This window comes from Mus caroli, unplaced genomic scaffold (assembly GCF_978045245.1).
Source record: "Mus caroli unplaced genomic scaffold, Mus_caroli_1 scaffold_2, whole genome shotgun sequence".
Lineage (NCBI taxonomy): Eukaryota > Metazoa > Chordata > Mammalia > Rodentia > Muridae > Mus > Mus caroli.
Genome location: NW_028227257.1, coordinates 104,141,735 through 104,164,196, shown reverse-complemented (window position 1 = coordinate 104,164,196; position 22,462 = coordinate 104,141,735). Strand labels below are relative to the sequence as shown.

At 41.7% G+C, this 22,462-nt stretch overlaps 1 protein-coding gene across 2 annotated transcripts in view; it reads right to left on the bottom strand.

The window, feature by feature from the left end:
- Pde11a (phosphodiesterase 11A) overlaps nucleotides 1–22,462 on the bottom strand; it is a 366,204-nt gene that overhangs the window by 229,755 nt on the left and 113,987 nt on the right. For both annotated transcript variants that reach the window (XM_021181980.3, XM_085834775.1), the window contains exons 3-4: nucleotides 15,375–15,464; nucleotides 11,078–11,218 (exon numbers count right to left, since the gene is read on the bottom strand). In XM_021181980.3, coding sequence (XP_021037639.1) covers nucleotides 11,078–11,218; nucleotides 15,375–15,464 — 231 coding nt within the window. The remainder of the gene's footprint in view (nucleotides 1–11,077; nucleotides 11,219–15,374; nucleotides 15,465–22,462) is intronic.

Below are 22,462 nucleotides of genomic sequence, written 5' to 3'. Positions count from 1 at the left end.
TTCATCACCACCACGGAGAGTCTGGACAGACAGGAAGGAGAAGGGTGAGTTCGCTCTAAGCTAGGGTGTCCATCTTGTTCTGCCCTGAGACACTGGTACTGCTGGTTCTGTCTTTGGCCTCAGACCATCACTTGCACTATTGGCCTCTGTGGTTCCTGAACTCAGACTGATGCACACCACCAGTTTTCCCTGTCCTTCAGCTTGTAGATGGCAGTTCAATGACCTTCTCAGGCTCAATAATCTCAGAGACCAATGCTTTCATTCTCTCTCTCTCTCTCTCTCTCTCTCTCTCTCTCTCTCTCTCTCTCTCTCTCTCTCTCTCTCTCTCTCTCCCCCAATAAAATAATTTTAATTTTAAAACACAGGATCAGATTTTCTTTTCTTGGTGCCCTGATGTGATTCCTTCTTCTAGATGAAGGGAATTATAACATCCATACAAATTTTCCCTTTACTTTGGCTGTTCAGAAGCTCAAAGCAAAGCTCTTTATTCTAAGTCTTACCTCCATACAACACACTTTTGATTAAATCTTGTTGATTTGGTTTTGTTTTCTCTTTTTCCTTTTTTTGCTTGAGAAACCTCTCATGACATTGCACACATATAACATGTCATGAGCACTTGCAATGTTTCTTCACTTACAGTTTTACATTTTCTGGTTTGTTATCAGGGTTGTTTTGAGAAAGTGTTCTACCATGTAGCCCAGGCTGTCTTCAAACTCCACCCATCAGCTTCAGCCTCCTAAACTGAGACTATATGTATGTGGTACCATCCATGGGTCTCAAAAGTTTTAAGTCCTTTAAGTTTGAAAGCCTTATGTGGGATACTAGGTTGTGTAGAATTATTATTCAGGGGTAGAACAAGAAACCTGAAATGGCAAGGAAGAGGAATCCAACACTTACTAGCCTACACCTAACAGCAAACAATGTAAGAATAAAAAAGCAGCAGGCCCAAGTCCCATCAAGAGAGTAATAAAATAAGTAAGTACAGCAATGAGACTATTGGAGACGAAACCACATGGGTGTACGCCAAACAAGTTAGGGAGGCATTGAGACATCACCCTTGGGCCCATTATGTGCCTGAAGGTGTTTTGGATCCAGGCTGTCTGATTTTGAAGGTTTATGGTGCAGTCTAGACTCTACTACTGCCATAAATCTAAGTCAAAGCCACATAATCAGGGACCCAGACCTACTAGTAAAATCTCTTTATACAGTCTGTCATCTATGGCCAACCTGAAACTTAAAACCATAGCTAAACTTGCCTCGGCAAGTTGTTGGGAAGCCATAGTTTATACTTGGGCCTTTGTGCACATTCAAGATGAGTAATTCACAGAGAAGTAGCAGAATCCTGGGGATGTAACCTCATCTGCTTGTCTTCTATCACTTAGAGCAGGTATAGGTCAAATCCTTATCACCACCTGTTTTTATAAATAAAGTTTTATTAAAACAGAGCCATGTTCATTTCCTACTAAAACAATAGCGATAAATAGTTCCAGATGAAACTATATTGCAACAGAGCCCCAAATATTTACTAGATAAACCTTTACAGAAAATAAATTTGGCAATCTTTGATCTACAGCAATGGCTATCAACATGTGGGTTGTGACCCCCCCCCAAGACCATCCGGAAACATGGATATTTACATTACGATTCATAGCAGTAGCAAAATTCCAGTTATAAAATATTGATAAAATAATTTTATGGTTGGGGGTCACCACAATATGAGGAACTACATTAAAGGGCCACAGCATTAGAGAGGCTGAGAACCACTAGAGTTTTCTGTGGGCCAGGTTATCATCTGCTGGATTGTTAAAGGGTATTGATAAATTCATTAATGGTAAATAGATGTAATTGATCTATAATTCAGAAAGGGGTGTTCCTGGAATTATAATCTTCTAAAAAAGAAACTTGTAATAATAGAAAGTTTAGGTGCCAAGGTCAGCTGCAAGGGATATATTTGGAGACACACACATGTCCTGGTTGTCACAGAACAAACAACATTTAATTAGGCATACCATGCGGGGACAAAAATAGTGCTTTTTTTTTTCACTCTCACTCTCAGAAGTGTCTCTAATAACAATTCCATGTCTTTATGCTTTAAAATGAATCTATACAAAGTATAATGAATTGAGTTGGGCACGGCTAGTGGTAGATCTCTGTCATCTCAGCACTAAGGAGACTGAGGCAGAAGATCTAGATCCTAGAGACAGGCCTGAGAGACAGAGTTGGTGGTGATGGGGAACTCAGGGAAAGGAGAGAGGGAGGAAGCGAGGGAGAGAAAGAAAGATTCATTTGAATAGGTAACTGTTTGGGATCAAGTTTGCAAAGCTGCAGCAATCATAACCAAAAAGCAACAGACGAAAGTATAAAGATAACAGAAGTCCCATTGTAAACGTGACAGTATTCATGATCTGAGGCAATTCTGGACTTATTTATTTATTATTTATTTTATAAAATCTGGTACATGAACTCAATTCTGACTTTATCACACGAGTAGGAAAGGAACACAGACATGCCCGTATATAAAGAGACATGAAGGGTTTCCCAAGGGAAGTACCAGCAGCCGCTTCCAGATTAGTGAAGTTCCTCTTGCCTTGATCAGCCTGGTGACTGCACCCCGGGAAAACCAGAGATGCCAAGCGAAGGTAGTGAGATCCCCCTGAGATTCCCCTGCTTGCTCTTTGGAAAGGCTCCATGGAGAGAAGAAACCTGTTTAATTTGGGTATCTATCACATGGCACTTAGTCTGCTTCCTTTGTTCTTCCCACTGAAAAACAACTTTCAGAACCAAAACTATAGATATTCCAGCACCAAAAAGAAAATTACAGCTAAGTAATCGTCAATTTAAATTTTTGTTGCCAGGTGGTGGTGGTGGTGGTGTGCACCTTTGATCCAGCACTTGGTAGGTAGAGGCAGGTGGGTCACTGTGAGTTTGAAGTCAGCCAAGCCTACAGAGAAAGTTCCAGGATAGCAGAGGCCACACAGAGAGACTCTGTTTAAAAAAAAAAAAGGGGGGGGGTTTCTTAATTTTAATTTTTTTCATAAGAGGGCTACTCAAAAAGGCCGAAGACTGCCCATACTGCTCATCCACTACCCTCTCTCTTCACAAATTTTCCCGGTATGTTAATTAGCTTTTTATGTGTTTGCTCAGTCAGCCTTTATGAAGTATTTTGTGCTCCAGGCACTGTGATGGGCTCTGGAAGTAGAAAGGAATATAAATGCCCTGTCCTAAGTAACTCACAATATAGTACAGTAAAGATCAGGAAGCAATTTACAGATGCATAATTCTACCTTGACAGATGCTCCAAGGCTACCCAAGCATGCAGGGCCATGATCAGATCACCATGTGAACTATGCCCTAGCAATGAGTAGACAGCTCTAAGTCAAGCAGAGAGGTAGTTTTTCCAAGCTGAGGCTCTAGACCACTCTATTCTGGCAGTAAGGAGATGGTAAATAAGCCAAAGGAGTTTAATGGAACCTATTTCAATAAAAAGACTAATTATGGGAGTGTGTTCTGTAAAAATAAATAATGGAGAACGGGGAACTGCCCAGTGACTAGTGACTCTGAAAACAGTTAAGCTTCTAAATTGGAGGCAACCCAGAGAGAATGGAAGAAGGAAGTGGCGTTGTTGGTTTCCTCTGGGAGCTGAGATTACTGGAAGAACCGTAGAAGAACACAGCCACCTTTATAACAGGGTGAGACGAGACAGCAACACCTCTGTTTCATAAGCTCTGTGCTGATCTTCTCAGTCTGTGGGACTCAACTGGAAGCCAGAGGATAAAGCAGCCTAGGAATCATGCTGTGTAGAGAGATCAGTCTTCAAGGGCACGGAGCCGGAGAGTAAACCGACTATACACGGTGTGGAAGGAGGATCGCAGAGAACAGTCAGTGCAGACAGTGTTAAATTTTATCTGAACCCTAAGCCCAAAATAGTTCTGATAAAGAAAACTCCAGCCAGTGTTCTAGCAGTGCCTATGTTACTGTAGGCACTGTATTCCAGTATTCCAGGCAAAGTTCTGTATTCTGCTCTCCAACCTCACGGCTGCCTTAAATCTCAAGCATCTTTCCTTTTCTTTGACACGCTCCTCAATGATGCGCATCCTCCCTGTTGCAATAGCCTGAAGAGCCATCTCCTTCACTGACAGTGACTTCGTTTTTCGCAGAGACCCTATATGCAAAAACAGAGATCCAAACACCCTCCCAGACCGATTATAGGGAGGTGACTAGGTATGAGAGAGAGAAAACCAGAAAGTTAACCTGGCAACAGAAGTGGTGAGCCTTGAATGTTGAACACTACTGCCTAGCCAACGGATAGCTACGAAACTACATGAAGCTTAGGAAAAAGCAGGTGTGTAATTAGGAAGTTAAGTAGAAGCCATCCACATTGATAGTTGATTGAAGAGAATCCCCTGTTTGCAAGCAAAGATGGGAATAGGAGACAATCCCACGTGAGAGATTAGTAAAGTCAGTGATAGAAGCACCAGGGCGGAAGAACTAGGAATGATGTATGAACACAGACACAAAAGAATGAAGAGAGGTGCAGATATAGAAGGCGAGGAAAAGGCTGGAAACTGCTCTGTGGTTTGCAACATGAGCTGTAACATGATTCTGTAACTGCTATAGAGGAATCTAGAAGTATGAGAAACTTAGGACAAACACATCAGAGACAGCCAGCAGGGACTTGACCAATGTGTGAGTTGAGTTGATACATTAATAGACACTTATTAACAAAGTGAGTTAAGGTGGTTTGTCGCTCAAAATAATGCATGTTTGAATCCCAATAAGGAAAGTTAATATATGACTATATAATGTTTAATGTATGATGCATTAGTATTAGAGGTTGACTGTGTGTGCTTTACATTCTCATGAATGTAAAGAATATGCCCTTTGTTTTGTACTCTAATATCACCTGAAAGAAAAATGAGGCAAAAGTTGGCTCCCTTGTAGAAGGAAAATTTAATAAAACAGAAAAATAGGGAGAAGGTGATGGAAAAGGAAGCCTGAAGCAGTATTTGTAATCCACTTATGAATGAGGGGCTGGAATCACACACCTATGAATGAGGGGCTGGAATCACACACCCATTTATGAGGACCTGGAATTACACACCATGAATGAGGGGCTGGAATCACACACAGGTTTAGAACTGCTGGATGACACTCATCGCCTGCCACTTCCCCTCAGATGAGGACATGCGAATATCTCCAGCCCCTGGCTTCACTGAGCATGTATGCACACAAAGGCCAAGGGGTTAGGACTTACGATAGAAAGCCAATGTGCATGGCTAGCTCTGCTACATTCAGTAAATGATCTCCGGAAAGGAGCCCGGAAGTCATAGGCTTAGCTATGAAGTGCCTGTTAGTATGCTGGACGAGGAACTAGCTGCCACCATCAGGATGATCAGAACAGAGAGAACCCTGAGAAATAACAAAACAGATGGTGCCTGAGGACTCTAAGGCTGCAATTTCTACATTCACTTTTTTCTCCAAGCTCCACAAGACATGGGGGTAATAGGAAGTGCATGAACTGGAAGCTAAGAGAAGTGACAGAGTCACTTTGACAGTCCCCAGAATGGAATATGGTTAAACTGACTCTATTCACTTCAGCAGCCTAAGCATTTCCTCATGTTGACAGCAGTGTACAGATAAGGGTTTGTTTTGTTCTCTAATTGACAAAGTCACTTAAAATCAATGGACTGAAACACTTAAGAGAAGCAAGAGAGTGGGATTTTAATCTTGGCATGGAACTATCTATAAAGACATTCATTGTTTCTATTTTTGAAACTCAGTAAATATCAGTTTATACCTGAATGCCCAAAGATCATGACTGTAGACTCTGGAAGGCCCTTTTAGGGGAGACTTTCCTCCCTGACAAAGGAGAAGTACAGGAAGAGGGACTTCCCCTTCCTCTCTTGGGATACAGTGAGATTACAATTTTAAAATTGAAGACTATAGAAGACTTACCCTATCTAATACAAACTATTGTAAAATGGTAGACATTAAGACTGTGGGCATTCATTGCAGAGATAGACAAACAACCACAAAGAACAGCGCAGTGAGCTCAAAAATGAAGCCAGGCATTATTATAATAGGTATATATATCCCACATCACTTCTCAGAACCGATTTACGAACAACACAGCTGAGACAGGACATAGGAGCATCTCTTCCCCTATCCCCCGACAATGCCACTTAGCAGAAAAGGGACTGTGCTACTGATTTTTTTTTCTTGTTGTGACAAAAATATGTGATGAGAGGGGACATAAAGGAAGAAGAGTTTACTTTGGCTTTGTTTGAGGGACATAGTCCCTCATGGTGGGAAGACCTGGCATCAGCCAGAGAAGGCGTCATGGCGGGAGAGAGAGGCCAACAGGTTACAATGCATTCACCGTTAAGAAGCAAGGGGTGAACAGGAAGTGGGGCTGAACCACAAGACCTACTTCCAGTGACCAACCTCCTCCAGGAAGGTTGGATTTCCTAAGGGTTCCTCAACCTTCCGAAGCAGTGCCAAGAGCTGACAGAAGACTGAGTGTTCAAATAGATGGGCTTGTGTCTCACAGTTCACATTCAAGGCACAAAAGGACTATATCTCCCTGGACAGTGCACTGCTGCATAACACAGCCCACTGCCACTAGCCATGTTTCCCAAGTTCAGGGACCAACACCATTGCTACAGCTGATAATGTAAGGCTTCTACTCCTGCAAGTATAGACCTTGGTTTAGCCACAGTTTGCATGTTCAAGCACATCCAGCCCTTGATGCAGCCCTTATTTATCTTGCTGTCATTCACCCCTTGCATGGTGATGTTACAGCCGCCCGTGTTCTCCAGGCTCTTGGAACTATACCTCTTACACTCTTGCTTGCAGATTTAAAAGCACCATGGAATCTCACCTGCATATTCGAAAGCATATTTGAGACCACCTGTGATTAAAGAATTGAATAGGAACTTGCATGGATTTTAAATTACAGAGCCACCTCTTCCCCCGGAGGATTGGTTAGGTCTTGCTCTAGGTCTAGCCGTGGGGGACCTCACCTAAGAAGCCTAACGAACGTCAGAGTGAAGTTTTTTTCCAGAGTCTTTGCCTAGATGCCCACAGATTGGATTCCTTTTTTTTTTTTCCCTATCTTTAAATTCCATTAGCATCAGATGTATTTCAGTGCTGAGCAGTGAGTGCTGACTTCTGAATAGCATTCTTTCAATCTGTAAATCCAACTTTGACTTTATTTCAATAAAATGTCCTAGAGTTATAGATTCTGAAAGCCTTCTCCTGTTCCATCTGCTGTGTTCTCTTCAGAGGCAGCGAATTATCCTTACTTTGAACTTTCATTATGACTCTGCTCTTTTCATTCTCTCCTCTTTATAATTTACTTTTCTCCATTTCGTTTTCAATTTTGTTCTTCATGCTCCTTAAAGCATCTAGAGCTGTCTTTTATTTTCTTTCTGGCTTTCTAAAAATGTAATATTCAGTCCTGTATGATTTCACATTTTCTTCTTCCAAGTTCTACCAACAACATGTTCTGTCTCCTCCTCCTCTTCTCCCTCTTCAGCCTCTCCTCTTCTTCCTTTCCTTCTCTCCCTTCTCTTCCTCCTCTCCTTCCATCCTCCCTTTTCTCCTCCTCCATCTCCTCCCTCTCCTCCTCTTACTCTCCCTTCTCAATATATTTCTGACTTCTCTGCAGCTTCTTTTTCAGCATTTTTTTTCAGATCGACGGTGTTTGCTTAATCTCACTTCATGAAAAACCTTAGTCAACCTTTCTGGAATGTGCTCTACGTGAAGCCTTTGGTTTCCTCACTCTTGTTATGGCATCTTTGCACATATTCTATGCTTTTTATTATATGCTGAATTTTTTTATTAATTATGGAGGGAGAGATTTTCTAAAATGAGAGTCTACCATGTACAAACTGAGTTTGAATTACCCCTTATTTTTATAAATCAAGTTTTATTGGCACACAACAATGTACATTCTAATTTATTGTCTATGACTGGTTTTCTGCTATAGTGGCAGAGTTGAGTAACTGTACCAGAGAATGCCTACCGTGGAAAACCCAAGGTATTATAGGTAAAAACCTGCCAGCTCCTGGTCTGGGAAACCAACTCAGTTCTGCTCACTGGTTATTAGTGACAGAAGTGTGCAGCTTTAGTGCCATGGCTTTGTCTCTTATAGAGATAAGTCATTTCTCTTCAATGTGAAAGACAACCTCTCAGCCCCCAGTTTACGGTCTTTATTTGTAACAAGCTTTGGTTGTAACCTTGAAATCTTATTTGGTTTTCTCAAATGCTTCGCTGGTCTCTTTTAGTAATGTATCAGTTCCCTTCTGTATCGAGTTTAAGTGATCCTGCATTCATTTAATATGTTGTGAGATATTAACTAGTCTATCTGTTATAAAATTAAAACAGGTTTAACCTAGAAATCTAACTTTAAAATTTTTTTCTAAGTTGCCAGCACTTACCAGAATAACCCATCACTCTTTGTTTATAAATGTTTCCTTTGTCAACTAGGTGAATCAAATAGAGGATGAATGATTAACTAGAGAGGGAAATTGGTATATTGATCACAAAAATCTAAGGTCACAGATACAACTGTACAAAAAGGAACTTACTTTTTTTTTCTAGAAGTCAACTACATCTCTTCTTGAGCCTCAATTCTGCTTATTTTGACAGAAGGCAAAAGAGAACCCCTCATTTAAGTGCACCATGCCAGGTTTTCTCAGTAATTTCAGATGTAAACCGAGATATGGAAACTTCAGGGTGTGACCTGCAGCCTCCTGGGTGCTCTGGAGAGAAATGGTTGCCCTCCATTTCTTCCTTGCTATGGGGTATGAGACTTCACTGGCCTCTGCAACATCCTTCCTAGTCCTCAAGTCTAGGATGTAGTGCCCCACCTCCTACAGCCTGGCCAGGAGCCTTCTTCAGGTGCCAGCCTTCCATGTCAGCTTCTCTTAGGTATGGAGAAAACTACATTTGTCTTTCCTACTTCTCAGAGGCTTTAGAGAGCCTGTAGGACATTCCCTGCCCCTTGGCTTCCACCAACACTGACATCTCTCTACTCTTCCCTTACCATGTGCTCAGAGACACGTTTACTTACGATCATCTACCGACCCTTCCACTACCACTACTGTATGGAGAATTAAATAGGGGGCAACATGAGGAAGACCTGGGCCTGGGACACTGTGAGGAAGACCTGGGCCTGGGTCACTGTGAGGAAGATCTGGGCCTGGGACACTGTGAGGAGGACCCACTGTTCCACACATGTTGCTCTCCCCAATCTGATTAACTCAAGAGTCAGATCTTCTAGGGCTTTCTCTGTTCTTTTTCTAGTCTCTTGCTTTCTTCATTACTTTTAGTTATGATTCATTTAGCCTTTAGATTAGAAAATCCTGGCTCTTCCAAATGAAAGTTTTTAGTGTTTTGTTGTTATTGTTGTTTATTTGTGTGTGTGTGTGTGTGTGTGTGTGTGTGTGTATGCATGTGCACGTACACTTCTGTGTATGTCGGGGAGGGGCAAGGAATTGTGCATGCATGTGGAGTAGCTCTCACTTTTCATACTCTTTGTTTTTTGAGACAGGATCTCTTAGTGGCCTGGAGCTTGACAAACAGGCTGACTAGTCAGCGGACCTGAGGGATCCACCCATCTGCCTCCCCAGTGCTTAGGACAAGTGCGAGCTAGCAACTCTGGCTTTTTGGTGCAAGTCCTGCGGATCAAACTCAGGCTCTCCTTCTCTCAAGAGAAGCATTTTGCTGACCGAGCATTCTCCCCTGCCCCAAGTTTTAAGCTCTTAGAAAAACACAATTACAAGATTTTAAGCCCCATTTGTGTGCTTAAAAGCCCAGAATTTAGCCATTACTTTCTGTATTTGATATAATTCATCCCAGAAACTTTTTTGCCAAGGTGTCTATAGAATCAGATAGGGCCTTGAGAGGGGGCCTTCATGCAAATATTTTTCCTTTTTGCTTTGCCCCTTGTTTAGCTATTTTTTTAAATAAGGAGCAAATCTGTTTCAAGAACATTTAAATAGCTATTCAGTCAGAATTCTACTCACTGTTCTTCTTTGTTGCCCTTTCAGTAAGTTTTATGTCTATTAATACATGTTTATGTTCCTATATGAATTTTCAGAACTAAAAATTATGTTGTCAGGTTTCACATATATGTATCTATACATCCTAAACAATCTATGCAAAGTTTCAATACTCATTACAGTTTTAACCCCAGATTCTTTTTTTTTTTCTTTTGAAGACTATCTTTTAAGTTGGGTATCATAAAATACCATTCCCAGAGATGTTGAAATAGCTCTCAATCGCTAGACAATTCTTGGTCTTTGAACTCACTGAGTGGGCTCAGTAACCATCTGCCCAGGGTCTGAGGGGGTTTTGCTCTGCTCCTTTGCTTGCTTTCCTGCCCTCTTCTGAGGGTTGAGTGACACTGTCCTACTACAGACATGCTGGGCAGGCAAGTTCAAACAGGATGGGGGTGGGTGGAGCTGCACTTGCCTTCTAGTTTAGTTGTGTGATGTCTGGGAATCACACACCCAATCACAATCATCTGTTAGCTACACAGAGCTGAACGGGGCTCTAAGGTCCCCACCCGCTTAAAAGGACTACTTTTTAGAGTGAGGACAAGAAAAGAAGGAACAGACATCTAAAGGAGGGAACATCTCATATGTAAACTGTTCCCTAAGGAAAATACATATAAAGGAGGGAGCCTCTCATATATAAAATGTTCCCTAAGGAAAATACATCTAAAGGAGGGAACCTCTCATATGTAAAATGTTCCCTAAGGAAAATACATCTAAAGGAGGGAACCCTCTCATATATAAAATGTTCCCTAAGGAAAATACATCTAAAGGAGGGAACCCTCTCATATATAAAATGTTCCCTAAGGAAAATACCTCTAAAGGAGGGAACCCCTCATATATAAAATGTTCCCTAAGGAAAATACATTTAAAGGAAGGAACCTCTCATATGTAAACTGTTCCCTTGCGGGCTGAAGGTGTAAATGCAGCTGATCTGTTTGCAAGTTGAATTGCAGATACACCCAGCTTCCTTCCGCTCAGCCTTTGACGCCCGCACGGAGAGGAGAATAACTTACTGGGGATTCAATGTCTTCTAGAAGTAAGACGGAACAGCGTTCACATTTCAGCAGAGTTTGGGCCCGATGCATTATTTTCTTAACAATCTTTTCCAGATCAGTCTGTTCTTCAAAGAGATCATTGACCACCTCCAGCAAGGCCTGGCGACAGAGATGGATGTAGTCAGGAAGTATAAGGCAGAAACGCACCAGCCCTTCCTCCCTCAGAACTCTATGTAGCATCTTCTCCAATAACAAATATTTCATGTGGCTAATTTTTAAAACATTTATGGTTTTTCTAGCGTGGCTCAGCAATTTCACTTTATAACATACCCTGAGACCGAAAAATATAACCAGAGAATATAGCGGCGAGTGTAACAGTAACCGGTAGTTATTACATGTGGGTGCTTTACCCACTGCGGTGGCTTGTCTTCAATATGACTGAGCACAAAACTGACATTTTTTAAATAACAAGTACTTGGCTCTCTCCAGAGCATATTTATTTCAGAAAAGTCCAAAGCAGGCTTTCTTCACTCTTAAGAAAAAATAGCTTCATGACTCAATTTGATACCCATTTTCACTAATACCTACCTCTTTCAGAATTCTGAATTCTGAAAGAATCATGCAGGTGAATGTTATTAAAGCTCTGAGTGCATGCGTGTGTGTGTGTGTGTGTGTGTGTGTGTGTGTGAACACTAATCTCTCTATACAAGAAGAAATACTGCCTCACTCCCAGCTGTCCACTAGAACATTTCGATATTACTGGGTGTCTCAGGAAAGAAACGCTTGTTAAAATTATTGTTAAGGTGGCAGGTTGGGAAGCACATAAATTAATGGAAAAGATTAAATTACAAGTTGAGCACTGTGTACTCATTTCAAAACTAAGCTGCAGTAACCTATTACTCTCTGTAGCCAAGGGGAGCTTGCAATTTATGCTTCGAAGTAATATTTGTTTGGAATTTTTAGTGACTTTTGTTTTCTTCAGAATTTGCAGAACAATTAGCCTATTTATAGGTGGTAGAAATTCAGCTTCTTTCAGAGCCCTCTTCAGAGAATTACAGGGCCACTGGATTGGCTTGTGCTTTATTTAGTAGCGTTAGACAAGTTGTTCATTTGCCTGTGACCTTTCACACACACACACACACACACACACACACACACACACACAAAACCTCCATGAATACCCAGGTTCGAATTTATGCATCATAATGTCAATCAACAGCCCAGGGGTGTGGCTGATTCTCAACTGCTGGAATGGCTTGTCCTGAAATAATCTGAAACAAAACTTCTTCTCAGACTCCCTTGAGATAGAAAAGCATTTGAATGAGTTAAGGGATCCATTAGATGAATCTAGCTGAGGAGGATGTGGACAGGACGGAAGCTCCTGGTGAGCCCTTTCTTTGAAGAAAGACCATTGTTGAGGATAAGGGTCACATCGCCCCATGATTCCAAAGCTAAGAGAAACACTGGATTGAAAATACTATGTTAACTGAAGCCAGCCTCTTTGGCATTTGGACAGCAAACTGCCGTGAGAACTCAATGTGCTGTAACTTCATGGTCAAAGACGTTAAATGGAAGACAATTCTGACTCAGGGAAGAATCCACACTGGGTTATTCAGTTCCAAACAGCCATGAAAACATACATACAAGTAACATTATACAGGTTGAGCAGGTTGTGTTTATGTATTGAGAAATGTACATATGTATATAACAATAAATAATCAATAAACTTGAAAGACAGCAAGAAGGGATATACGGGAGAGCTTGAAGGGAGGAAATAGAAGAGGGAATGATCTAATTGTAATCTCAAAAAATAAAAGAAATAATTTTTCAAAGGGAGACAATTGTCTGAGTAATTACAAGCAAATTCCCTGTTATTAAGAGGGAAACATGATTACCTTAATCACTCAGATTATTTCTTCAGATGGATCATATTAACAGAACAATTATTTAACTTTTCAATTTGTTATGATTGTGTGGAGAGCCTCTGGACCTTCTCCACAAGAACATTTCTCTCAAAGGGGAAATTAATGCCCCCGGAGTCTTGCACTGACAAATCATATTACAGCAATTTCATTCTATCTAATTAAAAATTGCTGCTTTGCTAACGAATGGTGAAAGATTTTACAAATAGCAAAAAGGCTAGCTCCAGGAGAGGAGGAGAAGAGGGCACATCTAGAACGATCCAACAGTTGGAGGGCCTGTGGGAGCAGTTCCAAGGGCGGTGGGCTCTGCTTCTTGACATCACTTCTGTGTAAACCAGTTGTGCGCCTCCTTCCCTTCTACTCCTGAGCTGACGCTTGGATCCTCCTCTGCTCTGCTTTCGTCTCCACACAGTCTTCCCAGATTCCCTCAGCAGGTCTCCTGGCTTTACACGATCTCCACCCCTAATATTACACTCCCTCAAGGGTAGCTCCATATTCCAAGTCTCTGCTGCCCACAAACTTGTGCATAAGCCCAAAGTCTCCTTCGCTGTCCCCCACACCAGCAAGCCCTAAATGTTTTACCACAGATTTGGAGGGAGTTCCTCACTTCTTATGGCCCTAATGCTAGCCACCTTGTCTCTAGACTTCAATGGAGTCTTCTGGCTCCCCTCCCAGTCTTCTGTCACCTGCCCATTATCCCATCCTCCCCAGCCCTTCCCTGCTTCCAAGGAGGTCATGGTGTTTGCTTTTTTTAAATGAATTGCAATCAGCTCAAAATCTCCTACTGGCTTTCTACTAGGAGCCTTAAAATTAACAGTTCCTGACTTGCCCATAGGCCTTTCTCCCCAGTAGCCCTGAGTTCAGCTCTTTATCTTCATTGGCTTGTCTTTCATCCTCTCCTCGGATTCCTGAAGTGCCCCTATCCACAAACAACACAGGGTCTTTGCAGCTGCTGTGTCATGGTCTGGACACTCTGCACAGGTCTTCCAGTGGCTGGGCTTCTCACTTCATTCTCCTTCTATCAACCCCCTATAGATACCTTCCCATCAGCTCCAAAAATAAATATCTGCTTAATCAACCCTATCATAACTGTGCCTGTCCATCTCTCTCCCTTTATCTTTGTTTATAACGCTTGTCACTGTCTGACATTGTGTGGTGTTTCTTTTCTTTTCTTTTATTATCTATTGTTTCCACTAGACTAGTAAGCTTTGTAAGGACAGACAGTATCTCATGAGTACCACACAATATGTATTTGTTCATTGAATAAGTAAACTGTGCCATCCACAAGGATGAAAGGACTGTCTTAGGATAAGAAGCTTCCCTTAAGGAATAATGGGATTACAGAAGAGGGCCATCGTCAAATATTATAATAACGTGATGGGTACCTGCACTAGAACAAGGCAGGACCGGAAGTGGGGAGAGGAAGATGCACTGGGTCCTGAAGAATATGTGAGGCAGTTGGCAGGTGGAGGGAGAGGAGTCGTTGGAAACAGAGGAGAAAGGGGGGGGGGTATGGGGGGTTAAGAGTGTGATAAGATGAAACAAACAGGCTGTTATCTGGAAGTCGCAGAAACATCACTGGAATAGGAAATGAAAGGAATACTCGAGCAAGAAATGGTTCTAAAATGAACAGGAGAACCAGGTGGAGGAAGGGCGCACTATGCCCTGCTAAGGAAGACGGCTGTGTGGTCAGCAAGTGTTCATATGCTTACTATCAAATAGTCACTGTCATGATGCTTTTGTAAATACACTTTAATCTATTTCATTGGCTGAGGGATTTAATCCATTTTTAACATTTTCTTATTGAGTTTGTTTCTGGGTTATAACAATGATCTTCATATATATATAAATGTAGAGTGAACCTCGATCTCTGGTTGATAATTTAAGGCTGTATGAGTCTGTGGGTACATTTTACTGTGTGAGTCTACAGTTCCTGAAGGTATATAAGATCATTGCCTCTAATGTTCCTACAAAGCAGTGCTTCTTTGATGGTCCTACACGCCTTGGGTTGCTTCTTCTAGAAAACCTTAGAAAAAGAATCTGCAAGGAGTGAAATTGTGTTTGTATTAAACCATGCCCCTTGAAGGAACTAAACTAAAAATGCTGCTGTTTCAAAGCTAAAAGCACCGAGAATAAATATCCTCTGACACACAGTATAGACATGGGTTAATTTCCTTTTTTAAGAGAAACCAGTTCTATTTCCCAGAAACAACAGAAAATTTGTATTTTCTTGTAACCATAACTCATGTATTGTTTAAAAGGATCTTCAGCCCTGTCGTTCCAGGTTTACACAAACAAGAATGATCTTCAGACTAGACAATGATCATCCGCTACTTTTAAAAGATAGAGTGACTCACATAAGCCAGGAAGACAGCGAGCTTGAAGCTACTCACCCTGCTTCTTTCGTATTCTTTCCTTGAGGCAGCGAAGAGCTGAGCGTTAGATATGGCGATTCCACAGAACGGAAGATACATCTGCATAACCTGGGGCACAGAAAGCATTCAGAGCATTAGAGCTTCCACTCTTAACCAAAGCCCACATTTCCTGCCTCTGGGGCTTTTTCCTTTGAATCGAGAATGAGCCAGACTTTGAGTTGTTAACACTCTTAGCTTTAGGGGCACAGTTCTCAGAGTTAACATTAAGATGGTGTATATCAGTCTTTAACTGGGAAAGTCACAGTTTTAAAAGCATAACGGGAGTGAAACCAAAGATTCCAAGAGCTATATAATATGTAAACCATGCCTGTCAGGTTTAAATCCTCCTGCCTCTACCTCCCGAGTGCTGGGATTAAAGGCATGCGTCACCACGCCTGGCTTTTTAGTTCAACTCTGAAAAACCGAATGATAATGAAGAGAACTGGAATGTCCTTGGAACTTAAGGCACATATTCACATGCATACTTAGAGGTGGGCAGGACACGAGTGAATCCCTGTGTACATGCCTGTCTATAAAAGCGATCGCAGCATGTCCTGCCAGCTACCAGACTTAAGCATGCCTATTAGAACAGTTGTAGTGGGAATTTAGGCTCAAGACCTAGTGGATCCGTTTGAATCAGGTAGATATGATTAGGCAAGAACGCAAACTGGGATGGCTCTGCAGCAACCTTAAGGAAAGGCTCCGAGCCCATGAGAGAGAATGCCTCCTCCTTCCAGGGGTTAAAAATACCCAATTGTGCTGGGCCTGACCTTGAGAAACTCTCAACAGGAAGTCAAAGTCCGAGGCTCATTCTGACAGATATCCCAGTAAAAACTGAACGGACTAGTTCCCTGCACTTTTTGCAGCATAGAGGAATAAAAGACGTTTATCTGGGACTTCTCTAAAACCCGGTAGAAATGGCATGATTTGTAACGGTCTTTTTCTGTCTGCACAAAGGCGCCAAGTCACACAGAGCAGTTCCAGAAGTGGCCACCAGGGGCAGTGTATTGCTCGCCTGTGCAGATCACCCGCACAGGAACACCTGTGAGACACCTCTGGGATACCCAGAATAGGGTTACCTGGAATAAAGGATGACTTGGGGAAAATAAAAGCTGAAGCACAATTCCTACTCCCTATCATCTGTTATCTAACTCTGTCACACTCTGGCCTAGGGATCCCTAAAGGAATTTCAGAGCTCTTAAAGCTATGAAGTCATTCTTAGAGAAGAAAAGCAACAGGAGAGAAAACTAGAAGCAAAAGGCCCTACAAGTAGCTTATTTTGCAAAGCCTTCAGGATTCCATCAGTGAGTCTTCCAGTTGCCCTCCCTAAACAGACACTGCTTCTGATTCTCCTCTTTCCCGGTCCTTGCCCCTCTCCTTTTCATGCTTTAGTGTGTTTTCCTGTAGGCCAGTAGAGACTGGGTCACATCAAGCTGCAGGTATCCCTCCAGAACATGCCTGCCTTTGGCCAGACCTGGTTGGGGTGGGGTGTTTTGTTTAGTTTGTACTTTTTTTTTTTTTCCTGCTGTGGAGATGGTGGCTATTACATGGATTAAGGAGAGTTAGATACAAGTCACTGTTGTGAGTTCACTATGTCAGAAACATAGGTGAGCCCATTTGTATCTTTCATGATGTTATAATTTACTGAATAACAATAAATCCACAAGGTGAGTGGTTGCCATGACTGATAATCCAATTTCCCTTGATAACCCTGAATAGAGTGAACACAGATTCTTTTATCTCAATCTTAATTACTAATATGCCATATACCACACACTACAAATTACATTGTGTGTGCGTGTGTGTTACGGAATGACTGCAAAGGGTTAAAACAGCAAGGGTTTGGAGGAGTTTCAAAGAGGCCTAAGAGGCCAAAGCTGGGAAACTGGTAACGACCTAAGAATCTTTGTACTGATAACAAAGTAAACTGAGCTATGGAAGAAGCCAGAAGCTTCCATAGCAACTGGTGGTAGAGGCAGAATTAGCTATTGGGCTGTAGGGATTATGTGAAGTGAAGGGCAGGACCAGGTCTGGCAGACTGATGGATGGTGAGGTGGAGGGACAAGAGACTGCAGTTTGACAAGGCCGCATCAACACTGACTGACTACGCTGAAGCTCCCGAGACACTTGGGTGTTCTCTTGCCACCCCCTGATGGACACACTGGGTGCTCTTCTGTCAAGCTGGTGGGCTCTCATCATTTTCAGGGATGGGGTCTACCTTGTTATAGCGGTGTAGGGATGGCGCTCTTCCCTTGGCCTGCTATGTCTGTTCTTGGGCTTGGTTTTCCTGATACAATTTTAATGCAACCTGTGTACTCACGTTCTCAATGCACCACAATAAATTTATAAGGTGGCTCCCATTTAACTCCAAGAATAAGTCATTTGTCAGTCTCTGATTCATGGTTGGTATCAGACGGACGGTCCTATTCACAGCTCCATCCAACTGAAGGATCATCCTACATCTTCAAGACAGAGTCAGAGACTAATTGTAAAGTGGAGTCTCTTGGGGCAAGATACTGTTTTATACAGTAAAGACAAACTGAAAACCCAGTCTTACATAATATGGAGTAACGTAAAAGGCACAACCTGACCTTGGAAACTACTTATTTTACTCTCTGTCACTTATTCAGATTATGTTTGCCTCTGGGGCATGTCTAAGGTGGTTTGTAAGTCCAGCGAGAAGGAAGAAGAATGTAGAACAATGAACGCGGGAACTGTTCTCTAAAGCCTTGCTTCACTGGCCTTGTCATGCCAATATTGAGTTCCTTTTACCAGGCTTCATGGGTAATTTTTAAAATTCTGAAGATTTACATACTTTTAGATTTATTTTATAAGTATAAGTGTTTGTCCACATGTAAGTCTATATACCAAGTACATGCCTGATGCCCACCCAGGGAGGTCAAAGAGGGTGTCAGATCCTCTGGAACGAGAGTTACAGGTGGCTGGGAGCTGGACCCAGGACCTTTGGAAGAACAGTCAGTGTTCTGAACTGCTGAGCCACCTCTCTAGCTCCTGGAGGAATCCGAAACTTAAGTCACATCATTTTGTCCTTTTCATGGCTTTCTGTATGAAATTTAACAATTCACTTAGACACTCTGAATCTATATTTCTTTACCTGTATGAGACAAAGTTTATGGTAGTTTTTAGTTCTAATGTTTTGTGGCTCAAATAATCAGAAATTTCAATAAGGTATAATATTATATTTGCTAGACATGCTTGTAACTTACTAAAAAAAAAAAAACCCATCACTTGTAGTAGGAATTGACATAGACAAAGCTCTTCTATCAATTGGGCAGGCAGGATTCTGGGAGTCAGGCATGACGTTCAGATTTCTCTAAGAATTATCTCCCTCTGATCCTCACAGATACACATTCTACCAGTAGCTGCACTTTTGTAAGATGAGGAATGAGGTTTGTAAGGATACCAAATGCTCCTGGGAGAGAATTCTTCATGGCTTTCCCCTCCTCCCCACACCACTCCCTCTCTCGTCAGCACATTTTACAGAGGCGCTGCACTGTCAAGGATGTTTGCACAATGAATGCCCTTCGAAGGCAGACACAGCATCTCCTTGCTAGTAAAAAGCAGAATTATTTGCTATCCAATATAATAAAGATTATTTCTCCCACTGGACGGGTAAGCTTCGGTTGCCTTGAGTTTGAGGTTGCTCCTGCTCCATGTGCAGTTATAAGTCTAAGAGCCCAGCACAAATGCTGATGCTCTGGTTAGTTTTCTTCCTGTTAGTAATAAACTAGTCTCTGTCACGGAACCAGGAGTCTTGTATCTCTTGCCAGCGTTCCAGAGATACGTCCTTGCAAGTGAAGTAGAATATGACTTTTTAATAATCAACAAGGCCACCTAGATGGTAGGTGGTGGAGGTGGGGCTAAGCTTCTTATTTAATTCAGTCAGTTTGAGGCTGGAACCTACTGTTTTCACTTCTATGGGGACCTGCCTCTCAGAGAAGTATGAATCTCTCATATGGTTACTGCGATGGTCTAGTTAACTGCCGCACGAGAGGAGGTGGGGATTAGATGTTTGAGAGGCTCCGAGAGGCTGTAGAGGTTCTGGGTCTGGAGAAGAAAGGTCTCTAGTGATAACCTACCCTCAGGTGAGTTGCTGAGCTGATGGGTCAAAACCAATCCTCACCAAGGAATAGACCCTGAGAGATGCCGTAAGATGATTACAGAGGTCAGACTTTCTGAAGATTCTAACTTTACAAGAGATTACCAGCAGGCCTAGACCTCACCCCCGGATGAGGATGTAACGTTCAGATCATACTTCTTTGGGTAGAAGAGGAACTGTAAAGGAAATGACAAACCACTTATGACCTGCTAAATGTTGCAGGAACACAGAACTGGTTGTAAGTAGGGGGACTGTCAAAGCAGAGCAAGTGGGTGAGGATCCTGTGGTGCAGAAAGTGGGTCAGGCACCAAGAACGAGGCTGTGTCGTGCAAGTGCTCGAGAATAGCCCAAGGTCCCATTGCCTATTAATGGAAAATCTGTTTATTTACTTTTGTTTCTGAAAAAAAAAAGCAACTGAAAATCTTGAATTTTCAAATAGTTGTTTTGTTTATTATAATGTGGTTTTTGTGTGTGTGTTCTGTGTGTGTGTATGTGTGTGTGTGTGTTGTACTGTATTTAAATAAAAAAAAACCCACTTAAATCACATTGGCAGGATTAATTCTTTTAGTCCTTCAATTCATGCCACTGTGTCTTAAAATGTCTCTCCCAGTTTTAGTCTTTACCGGTAAATGATATTGTCACAACCTTAGGAAAAGCCACTCCACAATTCTCCATCTGAAACACCTAACAGATGTCACTTTCACGGACTGTGTTCACATACACATAACCACCCTATCTTAGTGAAGCTCAAATTCAGCAGAGGTCAAAGATAACAACCTGCGAATACAAACCAATTATGAAGCATTTAACACGATATTTTGAATGTCAAAAGAACCCTGGCTGGCTGTCTTCTTTTGTGAACTCTGATCTGTTGAGTGAACGCTCCCGCTGAGGCATTCAAACAAAAGCAGGAAGCAAAATCAGCTGGACCTGGGAGCTCCCCATCCGTCTAATTTAGCAAGAACTGCCTGGCCACCTTCTCAGACACTGTGCTAATGATGCAGCAGGCTCTGTCAGTCACACTGACACCTTCTTCCACACTTAACTATATCCCTAAAATGACTACTAACGAGCTCAGTCTCCTGCAATATTGGAGCTAGGTAGTTAAGTCAAGTATGAGCAAAAGTGGAAGGCACTGAAGATGGACCCTCCTACATAACCAGCAACTTGTAAAACTTGGAATGGAATGAAACCGCAGGACTAATTACTAATCAAAGACAGGGTCTGGAGACTTGCTATTGTAAACTACCAGAAAGATGAGACTTTAAAAGGCTTTCAGTAAAGAACAAAGCTGCACTGCTCTCTCAATGGGCCTGTCACTCACCTGCACAGCAAACCAACCCACAGGAAGTGGCCCATTCCAGACTCCTTAGGAAACAATGTATAAAGCTAGGCAAGTATGTAGGTTTGCACTGTGATTTCTCTGCCATTGCCCAGTCTCTCCCTCGAAAGTGTTTTCTCCAAATGGTCCCCTTGACCACTGCTCACTCTTACCCTGCGAGAGTGTCCCCACTTTACCATATTATATTCCCTATCTTCTACACTAAACACTCTACGTGTTCAAATTCTTTCAACAGAGATGACAAAGACTATGGAACGTGACCAATAAGGGCTAAGATGTAAGTTCCAATCTGAAGTTAAAGACCTTCTAAGATTTGACTCCATAGCTGTATCTTCTACAATCTAAGATTCAGCAAAATGAAATGAGCCCTATCCTGGCTCACTTCCCAAATGACATACAAAGAGCCTAATTCCACTGTCTTCTCTACCACCTGCATCACCTTAGATCCTCGCTCCCCCTCCGGCCTTCCTTATCTATTTGTGTCTAGCAAAATGTTAATGACTTTAAAAAAATAATTTGGAAACTCGAGTTGGTTTTTTTCTTTTTTTCTTTTTCTTTTTCTTTTTCTTTTTCTTTTTCTTTTTCTTTTTTTTTTTTTTTTTTTTTTTGGTCAGCATGGGGGAGACAGACAGGATTGTGAGTTCAAGACCCGGCTGTCTGAGAACCTATCTCAGAAAAAAATACATAGCTCAAAAGAAAATATATTGATTTGTTAAAGCTTCCTATACATTTTTATTTCTCTGCATAATGCATTTAAATATCTCAGACCCATCTTGGCACCATATATTACTACAAATCTTGATTTAAATATTATGTGAAAATTGAACCTTACAAAAATAATTACTTCCATTTAAGTCAAGTAGAAAACTGTTATGTAGTGAGCAGCCCTGGAAGATAGAAATGCCATTTTGTGAATCAAGGAGAAGAATTGTTTACTATGAAATGAAATTAACATCTGAAAGCAGCTGCTGCCCATCAAAAGGCACTGGAACTCCCTACCTGTGATCTGTAAGTGAGGCTGCCATGGGGCACTGTATTATACCAAGCCATAAAGAGTCATTCAGACACCACCAGGGCAGCACTGTTCATCTTTTTCTTTTCCTACAACTGTACATTCATTAGCTAGCTACTTGGTATTTACAAAGGAAGGCTCTCAAGGCTGTCATGCACACGCACAGCACACGCGCACACACACATGCACATCCTTTTGTAAATTACTAAGCCAATGGTTCTTGTTTTACTCTTATTTCCCCCTTTCCACACTGTGTTCCTGATTTTCTTAATTAAATTAGAAACTTCCTGTTCAACTTGACCAAATCTAGTTTATTTTTGGTCTTCTTCCAAGAAAACAGAAACCTCGAAAGGTTGTAACTTTCAATGCTACCTTACTAACTTATATGCTACTTCTTTTCTTACTTTTATCTTGTTTTGCATATCATAATTATTATCATCATCATCAACATCATCCATCGAAGTTTGTTTAGAGTTGCCTACAGTTACATCAACTGTTTCTCTCTAGGGTAAACTTCCTCCATCCATCTGAATGCCTTCCCATCTTTCTTTCAATGTTTGTTGTATGTATTTGTGTATGTAGCCTCTGTATAT